General features: G+C 54.4%; 1 protein-coding gene across 1 annotated transcript; it reads right to left on the bottom strand.

Moving 5' to 3' along the window:
• Positions 1 to 3,042: 3,042 nt before the first annotated feature.
• Positions 3,043 to 16,340, bottom strand: RBPJL (recombination signal binding protein for immunoglobulin kappa J region like). The gene is made up of 12 exons (XM_074157595.1): positions 16,313 to 16,340; positions 15,930 to 16,005; positions 9,002 to 9,127; positions 7,334 to 7,404; positions 6,981 to 7,096; positions 5,932 to 6,106; positions 5,427 to 5,564; positions 4,776 to 4,885; positions 4,537 to 4,677; positions 4,061 to 4,216; positions 3,718 to 3,821; positions 3,043 to 3,316 (listed from the first exon to the last, which is right to left on the bottom strand). The coding sequence occupies exons 1-12, from the start codon at positions 16,338 to 16,340 to the stop codon at positions 3,043 to 3,045; spliced, it is 1,515 nt and encodes a 504-aa protein (XP_074013696.1).
• Between the last annotated feature and the right edge of the window lie 1,880 nt (positions 16,341 to 18,220).

Below are 18,220 nucleotides of genomic sequence, written 5' to 3'. Positions count from 1 at the left end.
CAGGCAGGGTGCTGGTGGCTGGGCTCACTAGATGGCAGCAACTCTTCTTCCAAAGGGCCGGGATGGTGCCGCACAGCCCAGGCAGAAAGGAGGACGGACAGAGACCAGACTTCATGTTCCTCCGGGGTATTGTATCGTGGGGGGAAAAGCCAGGATTTTATTTTCTCCTTGATGTTTTTGAAGGTATGCTCATCTCTGGGACCTGAAATGGCTCCTTGATGTGATGGAGCTCTGGGCAGGAGCAGCTGCACCCCAGCCCGGCGGGGGCAGGGGATCCCTGTTGCCTTTGAGCCTCACCGGCCCCTGGGGATGCTCACGCAACGCCACGGCTGCTCACAGCCTAAGTTACCCTCAGTATCCCTAAGGCATTCAGTGCTTTTCCTTAATCCCCAGCTCTTGGAGAGATGTGAAGGTTTTTTTCATGCTTCATTTTATACCCATGTTTCTGGCTGCCTTAGGGACAGGGAAAAGCTCCATGTACAATTCAGGAGCAGAGAAAAGAGCCTCCAGACGGGCTCTGCCGGGCAGCCCAGCGCTGAGCAAGCAGCCCAGCTCTCCGGAGCCGGTGGGATGGTCCATGTGTGATTCCCTGACACCTGCTGGGTTATTGTAGAATCCAGCAGAGACAGGCACTGCCGACTCATGAGCGAGCAAGAACATACAACTGGATGGCTGGCGCCTGTCCGAAACATTTGTGTTAATCAGTGATTATGCAAATAAACAGCTCTGCGGATGCTACTAGCTCCTCTGCCGCGACGTGGAGCATATGTTCCCTGTGGCAGGGAAGTGGCTCCTCCAGGAGCTGCAAAGCTCCTTGTTTCCATTTGCAGGTCCTGCTGTGAAAAGCAGATTAAAAGCAGCCCGTGGCTGGTTGGGGAATGCAGGAGCCCCTCAAGGCCCCCCCAGTCTGCCCGCCACCACCTCTCCCTTTTCCCCATGTGGCTTGAATTACTGTGGCTGTTTGCTTAATCCATCAGGCTTCAAGAATGAGCCACTCGGTGCTTTCTTGGCCTCTCCAGCAAAGCGCTGTGCCGTAAACATAACAAGGCAGGCTTGTTCCAAGCCCTTGAAGTCCACAAGCAATGCTCCTCCTACCCTTCGGGACCGGGCTGCTGCTAAATATAGCTGAGGGTGCTTTCCATTCATAAAATGTGAATTATGCCCTGGCCTCCGAGACAGGGGAGCGGGTTGAGGAGTCCGTGGGCTCCAGCCACTCCTGCGTGGGATGCAGGCAGAAACTGAAAGGCTTGGCCCCAGCCTTTCACTGCCCTCCAGCCCTTCATAGGGAGATGGGGAGGAAATGCTTTTGGAGGAGATACGAGGGATCCTCTGTTCAGGCTGATTAAAGGGTTTTCTTGCATCTCACCCTCGGTTACATTAGGGTTGGGGTGGATTTGGTGGGGAAGTGAGCATAGGGGATGGTAAGCACGCGCTGATGGGGTGGCCCAAGCAGTTGTCACATGGGGGAAGCCCTGCTGCCCCCAGCACCCGTGTGAGATGCTCGTCCATTTGCCAGGAATGGGAGCAGTAAGATCTCGTACCAACTGCCCCCAACACCTAATGAGTGCACCGGCACCTGCCTCCTGCTCGAGGGATTTGCTTCCTTTGGAACCACCCTGCGGATCTTCATGTAGTTACTATTCCTCTGTCCTCCAGCCCCTTCCTCCACCAGCCCTTGGCTGCTGGCATGCGCTATAATATTCTCCCTGAGTTTTTCCCCCAGAGGCTGCAGCTCCGGATACACACAGATGTGCCTGCTAACAGCTTCTCACCCTCTGTGAGGTTCCTGGTTTGGACCCAGGATCCTGTTAGGACCCTGGAGACCCAAGCTCTTGTGCTCCCATGGGAGCCAGGGCCATGCACAAGCTGCAGAGGGAGGAGGCCAAGACGCCGAGCATCATCATGTGTCTCCATGCTGGGTGGTGCAGGCCATCAGTCCCCTGCAGCCCTGAATTCAGCATCCTGAGCCAGAGTTGCAGGGGATGCACACTGCGAGGCCAGGGCTATCAGTGCAGTGCTGGCATCCAAAATGTACTGGGTGGCACAAAACATGCAGGTAAGTCAGACAATGAGCCAGGGATGCCCGTGTGGGGGTCTGGGCACCCTGAGCTCCTGGGATGCTGCAGGTCGTGGGGCACCTGGCATCCCTGGCTCCCCTGCCCGCTGCCACCAAGGTCAGCGTGGGTTAAACACCTCTGTGGGTTTGGCAGTTGGGCTGTTTCAAAACCCAGCTCACAACTGCCAAACCAGCAGGTTTCCAGGCACACCATGGGCCTTTTGATGCCACAGAGATCTGAGGACTTAAATAAAGCTGTAAGACCCACTCTGTGTAATGCTTGGGTCCAGCTCCAAGAAACCTGGCTTCTTTTTATGGCATCTTCAGATCAGCAGTTTCCTGCTGATGCCAGCACTGCAATTTGTGTGTGTGTGTAAGTGTGTAAAACAGCGGAGATCAGCACAGCCACGCCAGCTAGGAACGGGCTGGGTTTCACGCTAAAGTTTTTCTTTCTCTTTCCCATTTCCTTTTGAAATAACCCCATTTGGGCCTCTTAGAAAAAAAAAAAAAAAACACCAAACCATCTGGTACCAAGTATGTGACTGCTGGAAATCGGCTCCTCCTTACTGAAAAGCACAGAAGCGATGCAGGGATTCCTGGTATAGATCAATAACACTTAAGGTCACATTTGTTCATCATCCATCCTGGCCTTTGAATATATGGACTGAGGACATCAAGGGAGCTGTGATGCTCTGTGCCAGCACGGCAGGTAAATCATGAAGGTTAGTAAAGAAGCAATTGAATTGGTAAAGAGTCCTTGAAGCCTGATTTATTGATGCTCTCATGTGAGATCTCAGCAGGGTGAGATGCTGCTGCGAAGAAGAGACAAGTCGGCAAATCCCAGTAACACGGTGGGCATCCGATATGTGGGGAGGACCCTTTAGCAGGGCCACCCTGAGCCCTGGAGGAGGACTAGTGGCAGGGCTCGGGGCTGCTCCCCTTCCCCAGGGCCAGCGGTGAGGCTGAGCCTCTGCCCCTCCAGCTTGTTAGCTCTGCATGAAGAGGTGGAAGTTGGTCCTGGTGAACTCCTGATGGATGCTGTCCAGTAATTTGTCCGAGTCCTGGGGGACATCCGAGAGGACCTGCTGTCCCGGGATGAAGCTCTGCTCTGGGGTGTAGGTGAATGTGAATGAGCTGGAGTAGATGAGGCCATCATCCCTGATCAGCAGGAGTGGGACCGTGATGGGGTATCGCAGCCACCTCCAGTCACTGCCAAATGCAGAGACATCGGGGACGACACACATGAGGGACTTGGGGCTCCTGGGAGCAGCATGGAAGAAGAAAATGTCCATTAATCCAGGAGGGCCCCGTGCAAGGAGCAGACGGCAGCAAGTGCTGCCACATCTCCTCCAGCCTGGAGCTCAGAGTGCAGCCTCCAGCCAATTTCTCCTCCCCAGTGTTTCATTCCCCTCTGACAGGGTTGCTTGGTCGTTTGCAGCCCCCTGAGGTCCTGTTGTCCCCCAGACTGCATCCAGAGCACAGACACCAGCCAGACTCCTCCCTGCCTCTCCTTGCAGTGCTCATGCTTGGTCCCACAGAACAGGCAGTGCAAGTGCCCCTGTCCCCAAGGTCAGGAGCCAGGTCCCTCCCAGAGCTGCCCAGCACAGCTCAAACCCATCTGCCATTCCTTGCCCGCTCCCCAGTCCCCTCAGCCGTGTTACCTGTACATGGTCTCTGCTTCCACATCTCCGAACCAGACCTTGATGTGTGCATGGAAATACTCCCCCTGCACCTCCAGCATGGCCACGTCCCCGCCACCCGTGAGCTGTGATGGGCAGAGCACACAGCAGCATGTTACATGGTGGCATGAGCCGGACTCCTTATCCCACAGGATGCTCTGCCCCTGTATCCTGTCCCCACCACAGCGGTCCAGACCCAGGTATTCCCACAGCATCCCAAACCCGGTAGGCACCAACTGCAGGTGCAAGGGCTCAGGGGCTGGAGCCACGATGGAGGCAGGTGATGGAGAGGCAGGGGGTGGCCCACAGCCAGCACTGTGGCTACCTGCAGGGCAGTGATGAGCGGCACGGGGCTGACGGGCTCACGGATACAGGCCACGCTCTCGCTGAAGGTGTACTCCACCGTCTCAGTGCCGATGATGGTCCAGCAGGAACCATCGTTCAGCAGCTCCCGGTTGGCTTCCTTTGGGCAGGGGGATGCCTGCAGAGAGTGTCACAGCTCCAAACACACCGCAGGGGACAGGATGTCTGGCTTCTGCCCCCCAGTGTCTCGGTTCCAGCAAGCAACTGGGAAATGGGGATCATGATGCCTTCACAAAGAGCTCAGTGATGCTGTCCCCACCGAAGCAGGCAAGGTAAGGCAGATGGCTTTGCAGTGATTCTGACCTTAACATGGATGCAAACCTCCTTTGCTGGAAGACACCTCCCAGTGACATGTTCCCCAGCCAGCAGCAAAGCAGAGGAGCTTGGAGGATAGGGGAGCACCCCGGGAATCCCCACCCCCTCCTCTTGCTGCTGTACCTGGAACTGGATCACTTTCTCCGTGGAGAGACACAGGTACATGTGGTCACTGCCCTGGAACTGGAAAGCGCATTTGTGGAGCTGGGAGATGGGCTCGTCCACATCCAGCATGGCGTACTGCTTCGTCACCTTCCGGATGATCTGCAGGCAGCAGCATCACCCCAAGGATGGTACCCATCCCTCGGAGGCACAGAGCAGCCAGGTCCATGTGCCTGGCACCCATAGGGATGGAGGCTTACCAGGGGAGGCAGGGTGATGCCAGTGGCAGTGCAGACCAGCTGGACCACGGACCCATAACGGATGTACCCTTCCCGCAGGGGGAACTCGCTCCGGGTGCAGCGCTCATCAGCTTGTGGGGAAGGAGAAAGGCAGAGTCACCCCCCTGAGCATCCACGGAGCAGGTTAACCTGGGCCGCCTTGTTATGTGCAGGTTTGGCCATGCTCCCAGCATTTTCTTACTGCTTTTTCTGCTCTGCAGGTGCTCACTGCTTAGAGAGACCACTGCTCCGGGGGAGCTCAGCGTGAGAGAGCAGGACTAGGACGCAGTACCTCACAGGGACACTGCCAGAGGCAGCATGGGCAGGGATGCTCTGGGCTCTGACCTCTTCCAGGCAAGTTACTTGCTTGGATTCATGAACCTCCAGACTTGTACAGCTCTTGCTGCCCCGGTCACAGCCTACGTCCTCTCAGGGCATGATGCCAACCCTCAAAGCCAGTGGGAAATGGCCATCGGTTCCAGAGCCACACCAGGAACACCAGGCAGAGGTGAGAACTGAGACAGGTTCCCACATCCCCAGGCTATTTCCCACCCTTTCCACCCCCAAGAAGTGGCTTTGCAGGAGGGCAGAGCCAGGGCTGGAGGCAGACAGCGGCCCCGTGAGGCTCCTTACCCAGATGGAGGGTGAAGGCTGCCCACTGCCTGGCACTGGCAACGAAGGCTCCCCCCTCAACAGAGAGGTAGCGGGTGCTGACGGTCTGGGAGCGCAGGCGGTTGAAGAGGGAGACTTTGGAGCCTGAGGAGATGCAGACTGTGGGGAGAAGTGGCTGGGTTAGTGCTTGCCAGGTCTGTGCTTGAGCTATGGCTTTTGTCAAGGAACAAGTAACCAGCCTGGCAGGAGCCAGCATCCCCCGGGATGCCTTTCTCTGTGTGTGAGGGCCAGCCCAGCTGGGCTTTTCAATGGTGCAGGTGAATCCCATAGTGCGGGGAGCACACTGGCATCAGGGCGTTACACATTGTGGTGGGTCAACCATTTGGAAATAAGAGATATGCCCAGCATGCCCATGGGCTTTGGGTCCAGCCTGGACCACTCTGGAACCATGCTGTGAGTGCTCAGAGACCATCCCACCCTGGGCTCCCGTCCTCTTTCCTCCCCGCAGAGCCACCCCCCTACGCACGGTCCGTGTTCTTCAGCGACTGCTTCTTCTGCGAGGGCTTGGAGATGACCTTGATCAGCTTGCTGTGGAAGGTGCCGATCTCCTGCCCGTTGCTGAAAAACAGCTTCAGGACCAGGCGGAAATGTTTGCGCTTGTCTGCATCCGAGATGTACAGTGCCTTGGCACAGCCGAAGCCCTGCCAGGGGCAAAGAGGGGTTGGGGGCAGCTCCATCCCAGCCCCACCAGCCTTCCTTACCCTCCTCACCACCCCGTGAGGACATAATAGCATCCTTTCAAAGAGCCCCGGGTTAGTTAGAGGGGGAAATGGCCAGAGATGTTATTACAGGTGGAGTGAAGAGCTGGGGATCAGCAGAGGCTTTATTTACACTGGGGGCAGAGAATTCCTCATGGAAATGAATGTTCACGTGTGATTTATCCCACATAACATGAGAAATCACTCTGGGTTTATGGTTTCCCCGCCGTCCTGGCCGATAGGCCGTGCCTTAGCAGCAACGCAAGCACTGCAAACAAAGCCTCTTTTTGTAAGGTTTCTGGCCCAGCTCAGACCCTGCACTCTTTGGGGACCACAGATAATGCTTTTTCTTTTTTGCATTTATTTTTTTCCCCTCTATCAAAAGATGCCAGATCTCTGCTGAAGCTCTTGAACTTTGGGATCGATCAGGGGGGTTTTTTAGCTGTTTATCTGCAAACGAAAGACTGGGCTTTCTTTTTGCAGTAAGTGGCAGTGCTGCTCATCGGGAGAAGGTACTGGTGCTGAGGGAGCTGTGCAATTTTTGGCAGCTCACCTGCCATGGGGATGTCAACCTGAAAAAGATGGTGCCGAAGAAAGATGGGGCTTTTTTCAAGGCAGGGGACCCCCCCCAGATGCTTGGCCATATGCCACAACACGGCGGCAGAGCAGGAGCAGGGAGCGACGGCAAGGAAGGAAGGACCACAACACCCCGAGGAAGGGGACAATGTGACAGCCCTGGGTGTGGGGTGACACCAGGGAAAGCCCAGCCCCTGCATGAGTGGGGTCCCCACAGCCCCCAGGGAGCAGCAGGTGTTACCTTTGCATCTGGCTGCTCCTCGAAGCTGAGCTTCTGGGACTCCATCAGGCTGCTGCCCATGCTGTCCAGCCCCATGTACCCGCACACCCGAAATCCCGCCTCTCCCAGGTCCCTGGCTGGAAGAGATGGGGAGAAGCACCCTCCAGCCCCCACCACAGGTGGTGGGTGGCCCGGGCTCCAGCCCTCCCTGGGTCTGGAGCATAGAGGGCTCAGCCTCGAGGGGGAAAGAGGAGTTTGGGGAGGGCAAAGATAAAATAAACTGAGTCACCCTCTCCTTTGCAGACACGGAGGGCAGCTCTCTGTGGCACAGGAAGGGAGGGAGGAGAGGTCCAGGGCTGCCGCCCAGCACTTACCTTTTATCTGCTCCTGTTTTAACTTCCATCCCGGCCCGCTCAGGTAAACGCAAGGTGGGGGGCAGAAAAACCTGCAGAGATGAGAGGACATTTTCTTACTGCACTTCAGCACCCAGAAAAGGCGCTTGGGGGTGACAGGACGGCTGCACTGAGAGCAGAGACCTTCACCCAGGGCTCTCCAGTGCCGGGAGCAGCCCTGCACCCTGGGAGGTATGTGGTGCTGCAGCGGGGGGCTGGGGACCCCCCGGCTGGGGGAGTATCGGCAGGGCTGGCCAGAGGAACGGGGCTCTGCTGCCTCCAGCTGCAGCATCCAGCCCCAGCCTGGGGTGGCTGCCACATCTGACGGTGCCGCTGGTGGCCACAAGCCCACTGGCCACAGGATGGCCCCGGAGGGGAGGACAGGGCACCTTGGCCCCGCTCCTGCCCGGAGCCATGGGGGGATCAGTCCCCCTGCCTCTGCCCCCCTGCCATGTGGGAGTTTGGGCAGGTCGGGAACAGAGTTTGCATTCACAGCCAGGTTTGGAGCTCAACGCAAATAAATCTATAGCCAGGGTTTTGGAAACCTATTTTCCTGTGTTTTGTTTGGGTTTCCACTGTCTTTGCACTTGTGTGAATGGTGCAAATTCATCCTCTATTGATACTGGGTAAAGCGCTACCAGAGAAAACACCAATGGGGGCAGTGTGGATATTTCGGAGCCCTAAAGTCCTCAGCATGGGTTTATTTAAACAAGTAACCCACAGCACAGGCCCCTGGCTCCCACCGTGAAGGAAAACAGCATCAGCACCTTTAAACTTTAACCTGGGAGCACTGTGCTGGTTTTCTCTCCCTCTCCAGACCTGGCATCTGATTTTCACGCCCATCCCTTGCATGGGGTCCAGAGCAGGGGGAGGAGGAGGCTGTCCTGAAGGCTGAGCGACACGGGGGCTTCCCTCCTGGCTGGGAGACCCCGTCCCAAAATAAAACCTTTGTGGACCAGCAGCTCCTGGCAGGAGGTGGATGCAATGAGGACTTTGTAGGCACAGCCTAGAGCTCTCTCCTGGGGTCGCTGGGGTCCGGGTGCGGTTGTGCCTCAGAGGTAGAGCTCGTCACCTCACAGCTGCCCCACACTTGGTAATAACCCAGGATTATTTATATCACAAGGATTAATGGGGGATTAATTATATTACAGTGCCACAGTCTGACATCACTGCCCAGGAGTAGCAATTTTGGAGATTGGAGCCAGAACCTCGAGGTGTTTTTGCAGTGCGGGAAGGATTTTCTAAAATAGCAGCTTTGTGGAGACTGTGGGCATTGATGGAAACGCCCCAGTCCCTGCTGTGGCCGCTCAGATTTTGAGACAAGATTTCCACAGCACTAACCTTTCCCCTTCTTCTTCTTGAATAGTTATTTCCTTCTTTTACTTCATCTTTCTGATCTCCTGTGTGTCATGGGAGGAGCCTAACCACTGGGAATGTCTAACTGGGATGGATGCAGGTGTGGGGTTAATGTCATTAGTTCAAGACTAAGGAATAGTTTTGGACGCACAGAGGTCATGAATGGGTGGAGAGGGGATTTGTCCAATCGTTTGCTTCACCAGCTTAGATCAGAGAAATCCAGCAAGGCTGAAATGGAGCTTTAGGTAGCTGGGTTTGGAAGTGGCTGCCAGAGAAGCTGGAGCGATCTCCTACCTTTTCTCGTTGCCGTATGACTTCTGTGCCACCTTGGCGTGCAGTATCAGTACCGTCTGGTCTGATGGCAGCTGCAGGTATCTCTGCACGCTGTCTCGAAGCAGGTTGTTTTGGTACGGGTTGGACCTACAAGAGAGCGGTCCTCCAGCACTGTAACACCAGCACCAGGCTCCTCGCCTTGCCCCACCAGCCCTGCCCCAAGATGGGAGCCTGGAGCTCCTTCCATGTCCAGCCTGACAGGGTGGGGAAGGTGAGGAAGCTTTCCTATCAGAAAGCCCTGGAGCTCAGAGAACATGTCAGCTGCCGCACGACCAGGGTTGGCATTGAAAAATATAAAGTTTGGATAATTCAGTAATGGTTTCATCAGTTTTCAATCAAACAGACACAGTTTATAGCTCTAAAATGCACATTTCTAAGACTTCCAGTCCCACATGATGGTGGCAGTGCTCTAAGTGATAATTAATTTGTTTTTCCACCTGATGTGCTTGTTGCTGAATGGCTTTTTGGTGAGTTGGGAAACGATGCTGCTGAGCCGTGAGTGCAGCTGGGGAGCTGCCACGTAAGGAGGAGCTGCTCGTTGGCTTCTGCAAGGGCTGCTGGGTGAGAATTGCTGCATTTTTCTCTGAGACCTTAGAATCGGGTGGTTTTGCTGATTGTTTCTGCTCTATTAACTAGAAGGAGTTTCCTGTGCACCCGGAATTTAACTCTGCTAACTTAGTAGGTTGGGCGTTAACCAGCTGGAGAGGAGGTGGGTCCAAGCCCGAGGTGCCCTGCTCTGCTGCCTGGGACACGTGCAGAAGAACTGGGGGATGAGAAGGGAGGGTTGTGGGTTTTCTACTCAGAAGACCTTTTATGATGCTGACTTGCTTTCAGAGGAGGCAAGCCTGCCTGTCTGAAGACCATCAGCGCCTGCTCTACCGAGATCCCCTAAACCCCCCAGGTACCTTTGGTGGGATAAGAAGAAACCAGAGAAGAGGAAAGGGATGCTCTCTGGGCAGGAGACCCTCAATGTGCCGATGTCTGGCACATTGCAGCTGGGCACACTAACGAGAAATTGGTCCTACCAAGGGGACCCAGCCTGGCTGGTTGTGACAAGGTCTTGACTTAAGCCTGAGCTCACTTCTTCCATATTCTGAGCTCCCTTGCCTTGCTCCAAAGGGGTGTTTGTGCCTGCTGGTACTTGGACAATGCCTCTGTGTTTCAGTTCTACATGCCCAGGGGGTGGTTTTGGACCCACCTGGATGAGCATCAGACACACACCAGATCCAGCATCCTCAGGAGGGAGAAAGCTGTATGGAAACCGGCTTCAGGTTCTGGCTCTTGACCCTCCCAAGGCTGCTGGGGTCACTCATGACCACTTCACACTGTGATGTCCTAGCATCTGAGGCAGAGAGAAGCAGTGGCCAGAGAAGGCTGGAAAGACCCAAGCACAGCTGCAAACACACTGCTGATCCACCAGAAGAAAGCGGACGGGGACTGTGGGCAGCACCAGGGGATCGCTCAGAGGAGAAGCGGTGAGGGTGGGGGGGCTCTTGCAAGGGAAAACCTTGCAAGAGGCACTTGGTGGACCATCCCCATTAAAAACAGTCTCTCTTGCTCTTAAATGGGCTAGAAATGGAGAATAACTGAGGGCATGAACGATCAGACGTGGGAAGAGAGGTAAATCGGGTCCCACCAAGTGCCCCAAGGCAGGCCACAGTGAGCTCTTGCTGGGCTCAGAGGCCAGAGCAAGCTCCAAGGGAGAGAAGCAGCAACGACACAAGCCATCCCAAGCAGTGACCAGTTCATCAGCCAGTTTTGCTATTCCCAGTGCAACACCTGTATTTTAAAGAGCCTGTGCCCTTTACAGCTTCTAGGACCCACATTACAGTTAGTCTTAAGCTTCTATCCCTTCACTTCCCGCTTTCCCACGCTGTGGATGGAGCTGATGCTCTCCTGTTTGTGTGTGGAAGACAAACACATCTCCCATACCAGCAAATATTTAACCAGAATCTCCTCTGGGTAGTCCCATGTGAACATGATGCTTTTCACTCCACAGATTTTCCCATCACCGCTGTGTTCGGGCAATATAATTTCCTGCCCTCCTTGTTCTCAGCTCTTTATCCTAGATGTGTTAGCCGGATCGCTGGCAAACATAAATCCACAGAGCTCTGCCACAATCAGATTTACAGCCAGTGCCAGTGTCACCCACAGCATTAGCTGCTGCTCTGTGTCTGAGAAATGAATGTTTTATGGCCACAGCAAGCCCATTCCCGACTGCAGAGCACACACGGCAGCCCAGCTCCTCTCCCCGTGGCAGCCCCAGTGCTCTGGGGCTCTGAGCCCTGGGCTCAGCCCCGGCTGGCACTCACAGCAAGGCAGAAGGAGCTCCTTTGCCAGACAGTCCCTTGGATCGCCCTTAACAGCTTCCAGGGCAGGGCTGGATCTGTTCCCTCCAACCCTCCGTCTGGGAGACTCTTGCTGAAGTTGAGCTTTATCAACCAGTACCCCACCAGTGCCTTTTCTAGGACGAGTTACTTGGAAAGGCTGGAGCGAAGCTTTTCAGCAAGACTATCTACTGAATGGTTTATATCTTTGTGCAGCCCAAGAGATCCCATAAGAAAGTTATTTTATCTTTTTCCATAATGGCAATCTGCAGCTGTCTCCCTGCTCTGCTGCCAGTGGGCTGTCAGCTTTGATCCACCTTTGCTATTTTTCCCTTCATCTAAAAGCACCATTTGGCAATCTCTCTGCAAAAGTCTTTTTTTTTTTTTTTTTTTTTACAGAAATACGGATTGTGATCAGGACGAATGCAGAAACGGATCGAGGAAAAGGCTGCCCCTTGGCCTGACCTTGGCTATTCTTTTATACTAATACAACATGCTGAAAAATGAGTATTAAACCTTGTTGGCTCCATCCAGCAGCATTTCACCCTCAGTTTGCCAGAGGCAATGGGCACGGAGCAGGGGAGAACCAGGCTGGGCGCGTGAATTTTTTCCCTGTGAGTCTCACCATTCGGTATTCAGTGCAAAATGAGGAGCGTAGCTGTGGGGTCCTTGCTCGTGTCTCAGCTGCGGGGACACACGCTCCATCCCTGTTAGTGTCACCCACCAGCACCCACCCGTATAGCCCATGGTCAGCCGGGGAAGGGCCGATCCCCGCAGAGCTGCGGGGCCGGGCGCTGCTGGAGGGAGCCTCTCAGCAGAGCAAGGATAAGGCTGGTACCGAGGCCAGGCAGTGGCAGGGAGTGTTCAGGAGCAAATTGCCAAAACCTGTGGATTAAGACGTGTGCTGACAGCCTGGCCAGCAGCAACGCCTGCTCCGCAGAGCCTCCCGCGGCACCAGCTTGGGGCAGGGCCAGGCTTGTGCCGGTATCGCTGCTCCCTGCCATCCGGACATAACACCAGAGGCACGTGGGCTCCTGCCTGGAGCTTATTAAAGAGCATTCTGGAATAATTATCCACATGCTATTTACTGCTTAAAGCGGGAACGTGCATGCCAAAGGCAAGTAAACAGACTGGAGGTCTTCAGATTTGATGTCTAGCTGGAGGAACGACTACTGAGAAACTTGTTTTTCTTTCCTTTGTCCGCTCTCTGCAGCCATTGCCTTCCAAATTTGGGGGCTAAATTGTTTCAGTGACGCACTTCTGAACAGTGCTCGCCATTCTGCCCACCAAGGCGACCACCCAGCATCCATCATCTGGTTTAAATTTACCTTCAGAAAGTCAAAGGGCTATTGCTAAAGCAGCTCAATATACCCACTTGGCTCCTTCTGGCACCTACAGCCTCCTCGGGGTTACAGGGAATTATTCACTCCTTCTGACATTTATTATATTAGATTATTAAAATGCTTTGATTGTAGTGCAGTGTTAGTTCAGTGTCATGTTAGCGGCACCGCATGGGCCGGGCTCTCGGAGCTCACGCTAAAAGCCTGCTTTTCAGAGCCTGAGGTCTCAGCTGGGACTCGGCTGCTCTCGCACACAGTTGGGCATTATGTGGAAGCTGGGGGGGAGCAAAGGGGGGAGCCACCACCTCTCTCCAACGCTGATTTTTGTAAGCTTTTCCCTCTCCCTGCTCCTCCTGGCATCGCTTACCGACGAGGCTTTTCCCTTTAGCTCAGGCTGTGCCTCAGGAGAGGGTGCGAGCACGCTTGGAGGTGCATCTCCAGGGTGGCTCTGCCCTGGTGGGATGGACCCAGAGCACCCATGGGTGTCTGCACGCCTTGGCCGTGCTGTGTGCCCTCATCCATGGGAAACGAAGCCAAAAAGGGGGAATTCCCTGTGTGCTTTGCGCAGGAGACACACGGCTGGACCATCTTGTGAAGGGCTGTTTTATGTGGGCACGCAGGGAACCCAGGCAGGCACTGAGAGCCTTTGGTAGGGTGGGACCCTGCCGTCACCTTGCTGATTTTAGAAGAGCTGATGTTTAACACCGCAGCCGAAAATTAGCCCTCGCCTTCCCAGCAGCGAGTGTGGGAGCGCCTCGATCAGCGTGTTGTCCTGCCACCAGCTGGGAAACGCATTTTCTCCTTCCTCAGTCCCGGGGGGGGTGGGCAGGGCTGTGCATCGCTGGCTGCCTCCCACCACAGAGCACTGCAGCTCAGGGCGTCCTGCCACCCTGGATGACCATCCTGGGTGACTGCCCTGCCTGGCTCCTGTCAGTGTAACAGACAGCGAGGAACCCAACAGAGGGGCCTTTTCTGTTCGGGTTGCATCGCACTTCCCCTCTGAGATAGACACGCTCATGGAGTGGGACATCTCCAGCTCCTCACATCACCTTCTGCTCTGCAAGGACAGATCAGGCCAGAAGTCCCACAACTCCCTGTGTGTGCACCCTTGGGCAGCTGCAGAAGCAGAAAAAGCCCTTTACGGGCGCTGGGAGAAGCAACCCACCTTCTGCACTGCTGCTTCCCAGTTCGCTGATGTTCACCAGCTCAGTCTGCAGAGGAAGGGATCTGATTTTTTTGGTCCCCTGGGAAAGAAAGTACCCAACTCAGGGGACCAAAATACAACCCCAGCAGCTATTGTCTAAAAACTGGGTCTTCAAGTCCGCTCTTTATACAAGAACTTTAACTCATGGTAATGCTGTCCTCAAGTGCAGGTAACACTGAATTCAAGTGCAGAGATTTCATTTGCTGCTTTTCCCCCCCAAAGGAGTTGCCGTTTGCCTCGCTCAGGAGATGGCTGCCCAGCAATTTGCTGCCACAGAGGGCAAGTGTTCTTTCCTGGGCTTGGGGAAACCAAACGTCCTAATAAAAAATATCCATTTTAGAGGTCTGGGTTAGATTTTGTAGAGAGGAGGGGAGAAAATGCCTGAAGTGCTCTTGGGTATGGAGTCAAGGCAATGTTTATGCAAAAGGAAAAGCCATTAGAAATCACAGAAATGAGAAGCCTGCAGTTTCTGGCTTCCCTCATTTTTCAATACCTCCTTTAATCCAGACCAACCCAACCCACAAGCCCTTGTATATGCATGGGTATTTATAAATCCTATATTTTCCTCACTGCACACACAAGTGAGATTCAGCCTTTTCTGGGCTTGGGAGATTTATCGACCACACCAACGGCAAACACCAGCGGAGAACAGGAAGCACAAACCCCCTGCGGCGCTGAGCTCTGCAGGGGACCGGGGGCCAGGTGGGGTGGTCACCCCAGGCACTGCGCCTGCCCCACCAGCACCAACACCCCTCCCAACGCCCCAGTTTGATAAGGCAGTATTGGCCCATCTGCTAGAAAATTCAGATAATGTGGGTGATTTACTGTAGTCCCCTTTCTCTGTTCCTCACGTAGCTGCTGATGTTAGTGCAAAGAGGAAGGAAAGTGCTGTTAAAGCACTAAAACACAGTCCTCTAAAGCACTAAAGGTGGTTCCTACCACCACTAGACTGATGCAAGTGCTGAGAAGAGGTGGAGGGCTGGGAAGGGTGGCTAAGGTGTTTAAGAAGGTGTCTACAAAGCCTCTGCTAATGATCTCCAGTGCCACAGTCGGGCACATCCGTTGACCTTCTTGCTGGAAGCTCAAGCTGAGGCTCTGCAGCCCTCAGAGCTCTGGTTTCCAGCTCCCTGGTTCAAACCCAGCTCCCTACACTGACTGCAGTCACTACCTTTGGAGCTTCTGAAACTCCCTGGGAATGACAGCTCAAATGCACTGAGCTTGGAGTCTGCTTTTTCCAGGACCTTGCGAGTTTATGGGGCTCCCAGGTGCACTGCCACCGCAGGGGAAGATGAAAGAAAAAAAAAAGGAAAGAAAAAAAAGAAAGAAAAAAAAAGTGAAAAAAAAAGAAAAAAGAAAAAGAAAGAAAAGAAAAAAGAAAAAGAAAGAAAAGAAAAAGGAAAAAAACAGGAAAAAAGATAAAAAAGGGGGTGGGGAAAGAAAAAAAGAAAGAAAAGAAAAAGGAAAACTAAAATAAAAAAGCCAAACAGAAAAAAAAAAAAAAAGGAAGAAGGTAAAAAAGGTGAAAAAAGAAAAAAAAATAGGAAAAAAAAAGGAAAAAGGCGGAAAAAAAAAGTAAAAAAAAGTAAAAAAAGCCAGCCTCTCCCCGGCCGACAATCGTCCTGGCCGCAGGGGCTGTGAGTGACCCCGGGCTGTGCCCGGCTCGGTGCCGGTGCCACCGTACCCCTCTGGCGATCGCCCTTTCCACCTGCGCGCAGGTCCCGCTTGCCCGTGGGCACCTGCAGAGACACGACCCTGTCAGGGCACCCCCCCCCCGCCGGGGCAACGGGCCGAACTCCCCCATCCCAGCGCTGCCCCGGGGCCGGGCGGGGGCGCGGCGGCCGTGCCCGCCCCCCCCCCCCCCCCTTTCCCTCCCCCGCTCCCCCCGCCCCGTTAAAAGCCGCGCGGGGCCCCGCTGCTTCCGAGCGCTGCCGCCGCCGCCGCCGCGCACCGAACCGCGCACCGAACCGTCCCTCGCCCAGCTCCGCGCCCCGAACCGCGCAGCTCCGCGCCCGCCGTACCTGAGCCAGCAGCGCGGCGGGGAGCGGCTCCGCGGCCGGCACGGGTGAGTGAGGGGCTCCGCGGGCCCCGCCGCCCCTGCGGGAAGGGAAGGGAGAGGAGCGGGGTGAGGGTGAGCCCGGCCCCCCCGGGGGTTGGCAGCATCCCCGGGGGTCGCTTTTCCCTGGAGGGGGGCTGGCAGAGAGGGGGGCAGCGCTGCTGGGCGTGAGGGGCAGAAAGCAAAGCCGGGAAGGGGTGAAGAGCAAAGCCTTTAAAATGCGTTTTTCCCCCAAAGCTGTGGGCTGGAGCCCTCGCGAAGCCCCCCGGCTGTGTGCTCTTGCCCCCCCCGGTAGCGGTGCCAGTGGTCGCCCTCCCTCCCGGGGGACATGGTACCCCGCTCTGTCACCCGGTGCCTGTGGGGAGGATGTCGGCATGGCGCAGTTTGCCGTCTGCTCCGTTCACCTTTTCCCTAGCTTTCGGGCAGGTTCCTGCTTATACAACCCAGGATCTCTTTTAGCAGGGAATAATGAGGTCTGGTACACCTGGGCAAGGCATACCGAGCAATAGGAGAGTGAGATCCTGCAAAAAGATAAGCTTAAAAGTGTGCCTGGAGTTTGTTACGCGCTGTTTCTGCAGGACTGGAAAGTTGGGTCTCTGCGTACTCGTAAATAAGTTTGCACAAGCAATCCCCCACTTTTGGCTTATAATTCCAACCCTTTCACAAGGAAAAATTAGCTTTGGGCACTTCTGTTCCAAGCAATTACGTGGGAAAACTCGTTTGGAAAATGAGATTATTCTGCACTCATCGTATTTGTGATAACACACAGCCACCAGAGAGCTGAGCAGATACAGGATGTGGTGGTGTACCCCATGCTCTGCTGGGGTTCCCCCCACCTTGTTCTGTGAGGACAGCCTTTGCTGCCGTGCAGGGAGCTGCCGAATCCATCTGGGAGGCAGGGCTCCAGAGTGGGAACCAGTGTTGGTGAGGAGGCCGGGATGGAAACGGGACCATCCTGCTTCGAAAGAAGCCACCACGTGTGTGCAGTGGGACTGGGGATGGGGGGGGATAAGAGGACGAGGAACCTGTTCAGAGCCCAGCCTCTGAGACGAGGCACACGACTTTACCTCTTCTGCCTAAACCCATAGGATTTTTGCTTCAGTCAAGCCCAGTTTATTTATAAAGTTACTATGAGGCCCTCCCTGTGGGACCCTCTGTAGCGTCACTTCATAGTAAAGATATTTTTCTTTTCTTTTTCCAAGAGCAGGAGCAATTAACCACAGGCAATGAGTGTGCAGGTTCTCCGTAACAAGTAGAAACTGCATTTCACATGCAGGTTCTTGTGATCTCGGCAGGGATTCACTAGATTGGCATTTGATATCAGCAAAAAGTGTGTGTGGGGGGAAATCTGCTCTCGGATCTCAGCCCTGATATTTGCCACCAGGAGAAGGGTAAATTCGGCCTTGTCCAAAATACAAATTCCCGTCTGCAAAGCACGCAAGAGATCTTGGTGTTTGTAGTAAAATGACACTTGCCATCAGAGCAGGCAGGGTATGGCTGCATCCAACTGGAAAAGGCGGTTGTTGATTTTTGTGGAAGTTTTAACTTTTTTTTTTTTTTCTCGAAGAATGAAAGAAATTTGATGTGATTAGTCCAAGATGGGCTCGGGAGCTGCCCTTGCTGGCGACGGCAGCGAACAGAAAAGACGAAGCCAACAAGGCAGCCCGTTGTAGGCAATCTGCGGTCACAGAAGATGTTTGTGCTCCCATTGCTCATAACATAGCATTTCCCTTGAGGTTGGCATTAGGGGTTAAAGGTTTTCAAGAGAAGCCTTTGTTTAAACATCTTTAAAGTTTCCAATAGGGGCCCCTTTGTTCGCCTCCCGAGCAGTGTGCCTGCCTTGTTAGAAACTCCAAGCTCATAAAATGCCATTTACAAATGCTTGATGAATAGGGCTGGAGCACAGAGGGGGAGAGAAGTAGCATTTGTATCTCTACGCACATGAGAATTGCAGACAAGTCCTACCACGAGTGAATTAATGGCACCTAGAAAAAACACAGCAAAAAAGAAAAGAAAACAAAACAAAAGTTTGAGTGGCGCTTATAAAGAAACTTACAAAAATCAACTGCTCCCCCTGAAACAGTCAGTCCCTCTCGTGCCAGATGTCACACGTGTCTCCTCCAGCCGTGCCTCTCGGTAATCGTGTGTTTTTTCTCCACTTTTGGTCCCAAACAGTAGCAAATTGATGACTTGGGCTGCCTTGGGTGGGAGGGGGCTGACACTGCTGCCATAAGGGCCCCATTGAGCGGCGGGACC

Source organism: Numenius arquata, chromosome 12 (assembly GCF_964106895.1).
Source record: "Numenius arquata chromosome 12, bNumArq3.hap1.1, whole genome shotgun sequence".
Lineage (NCBI taxonomy): Eukaryota > Metazoa > Chordata > Aves > Charadriiformes > Scolopacidae > Numenius > Numenius arquata.
Note: the sequence above shows the minus strand (reverse complement) of the source record. Positions and strands in the feature narration are given on the sequence as shown.

Excerpts from the sequence above, each read along its gene's own strand:
- RBPJL (XM_074157595.1), bottom strand. The coding sequence starts at position 16,340 with ATGCCGACATCCTCCCCACAGGCACCGG. Across the intron at positions 7,405-9,001 it reads TCATACGGCAACGAGAAAAG|GTTTTTCTGCCCCCCACCTT; the intron begins GTAGGAGATCGC and ends TCATCTCTGCAG. Across the intron at positions 6,107-6,980 it reads AGGAGCAGCCAGATGCAAAG|GGCTTCGGCTGTGCCAAGGC; the intron begins GTAACACCTGCT and ends TGCCCCTGGCAG.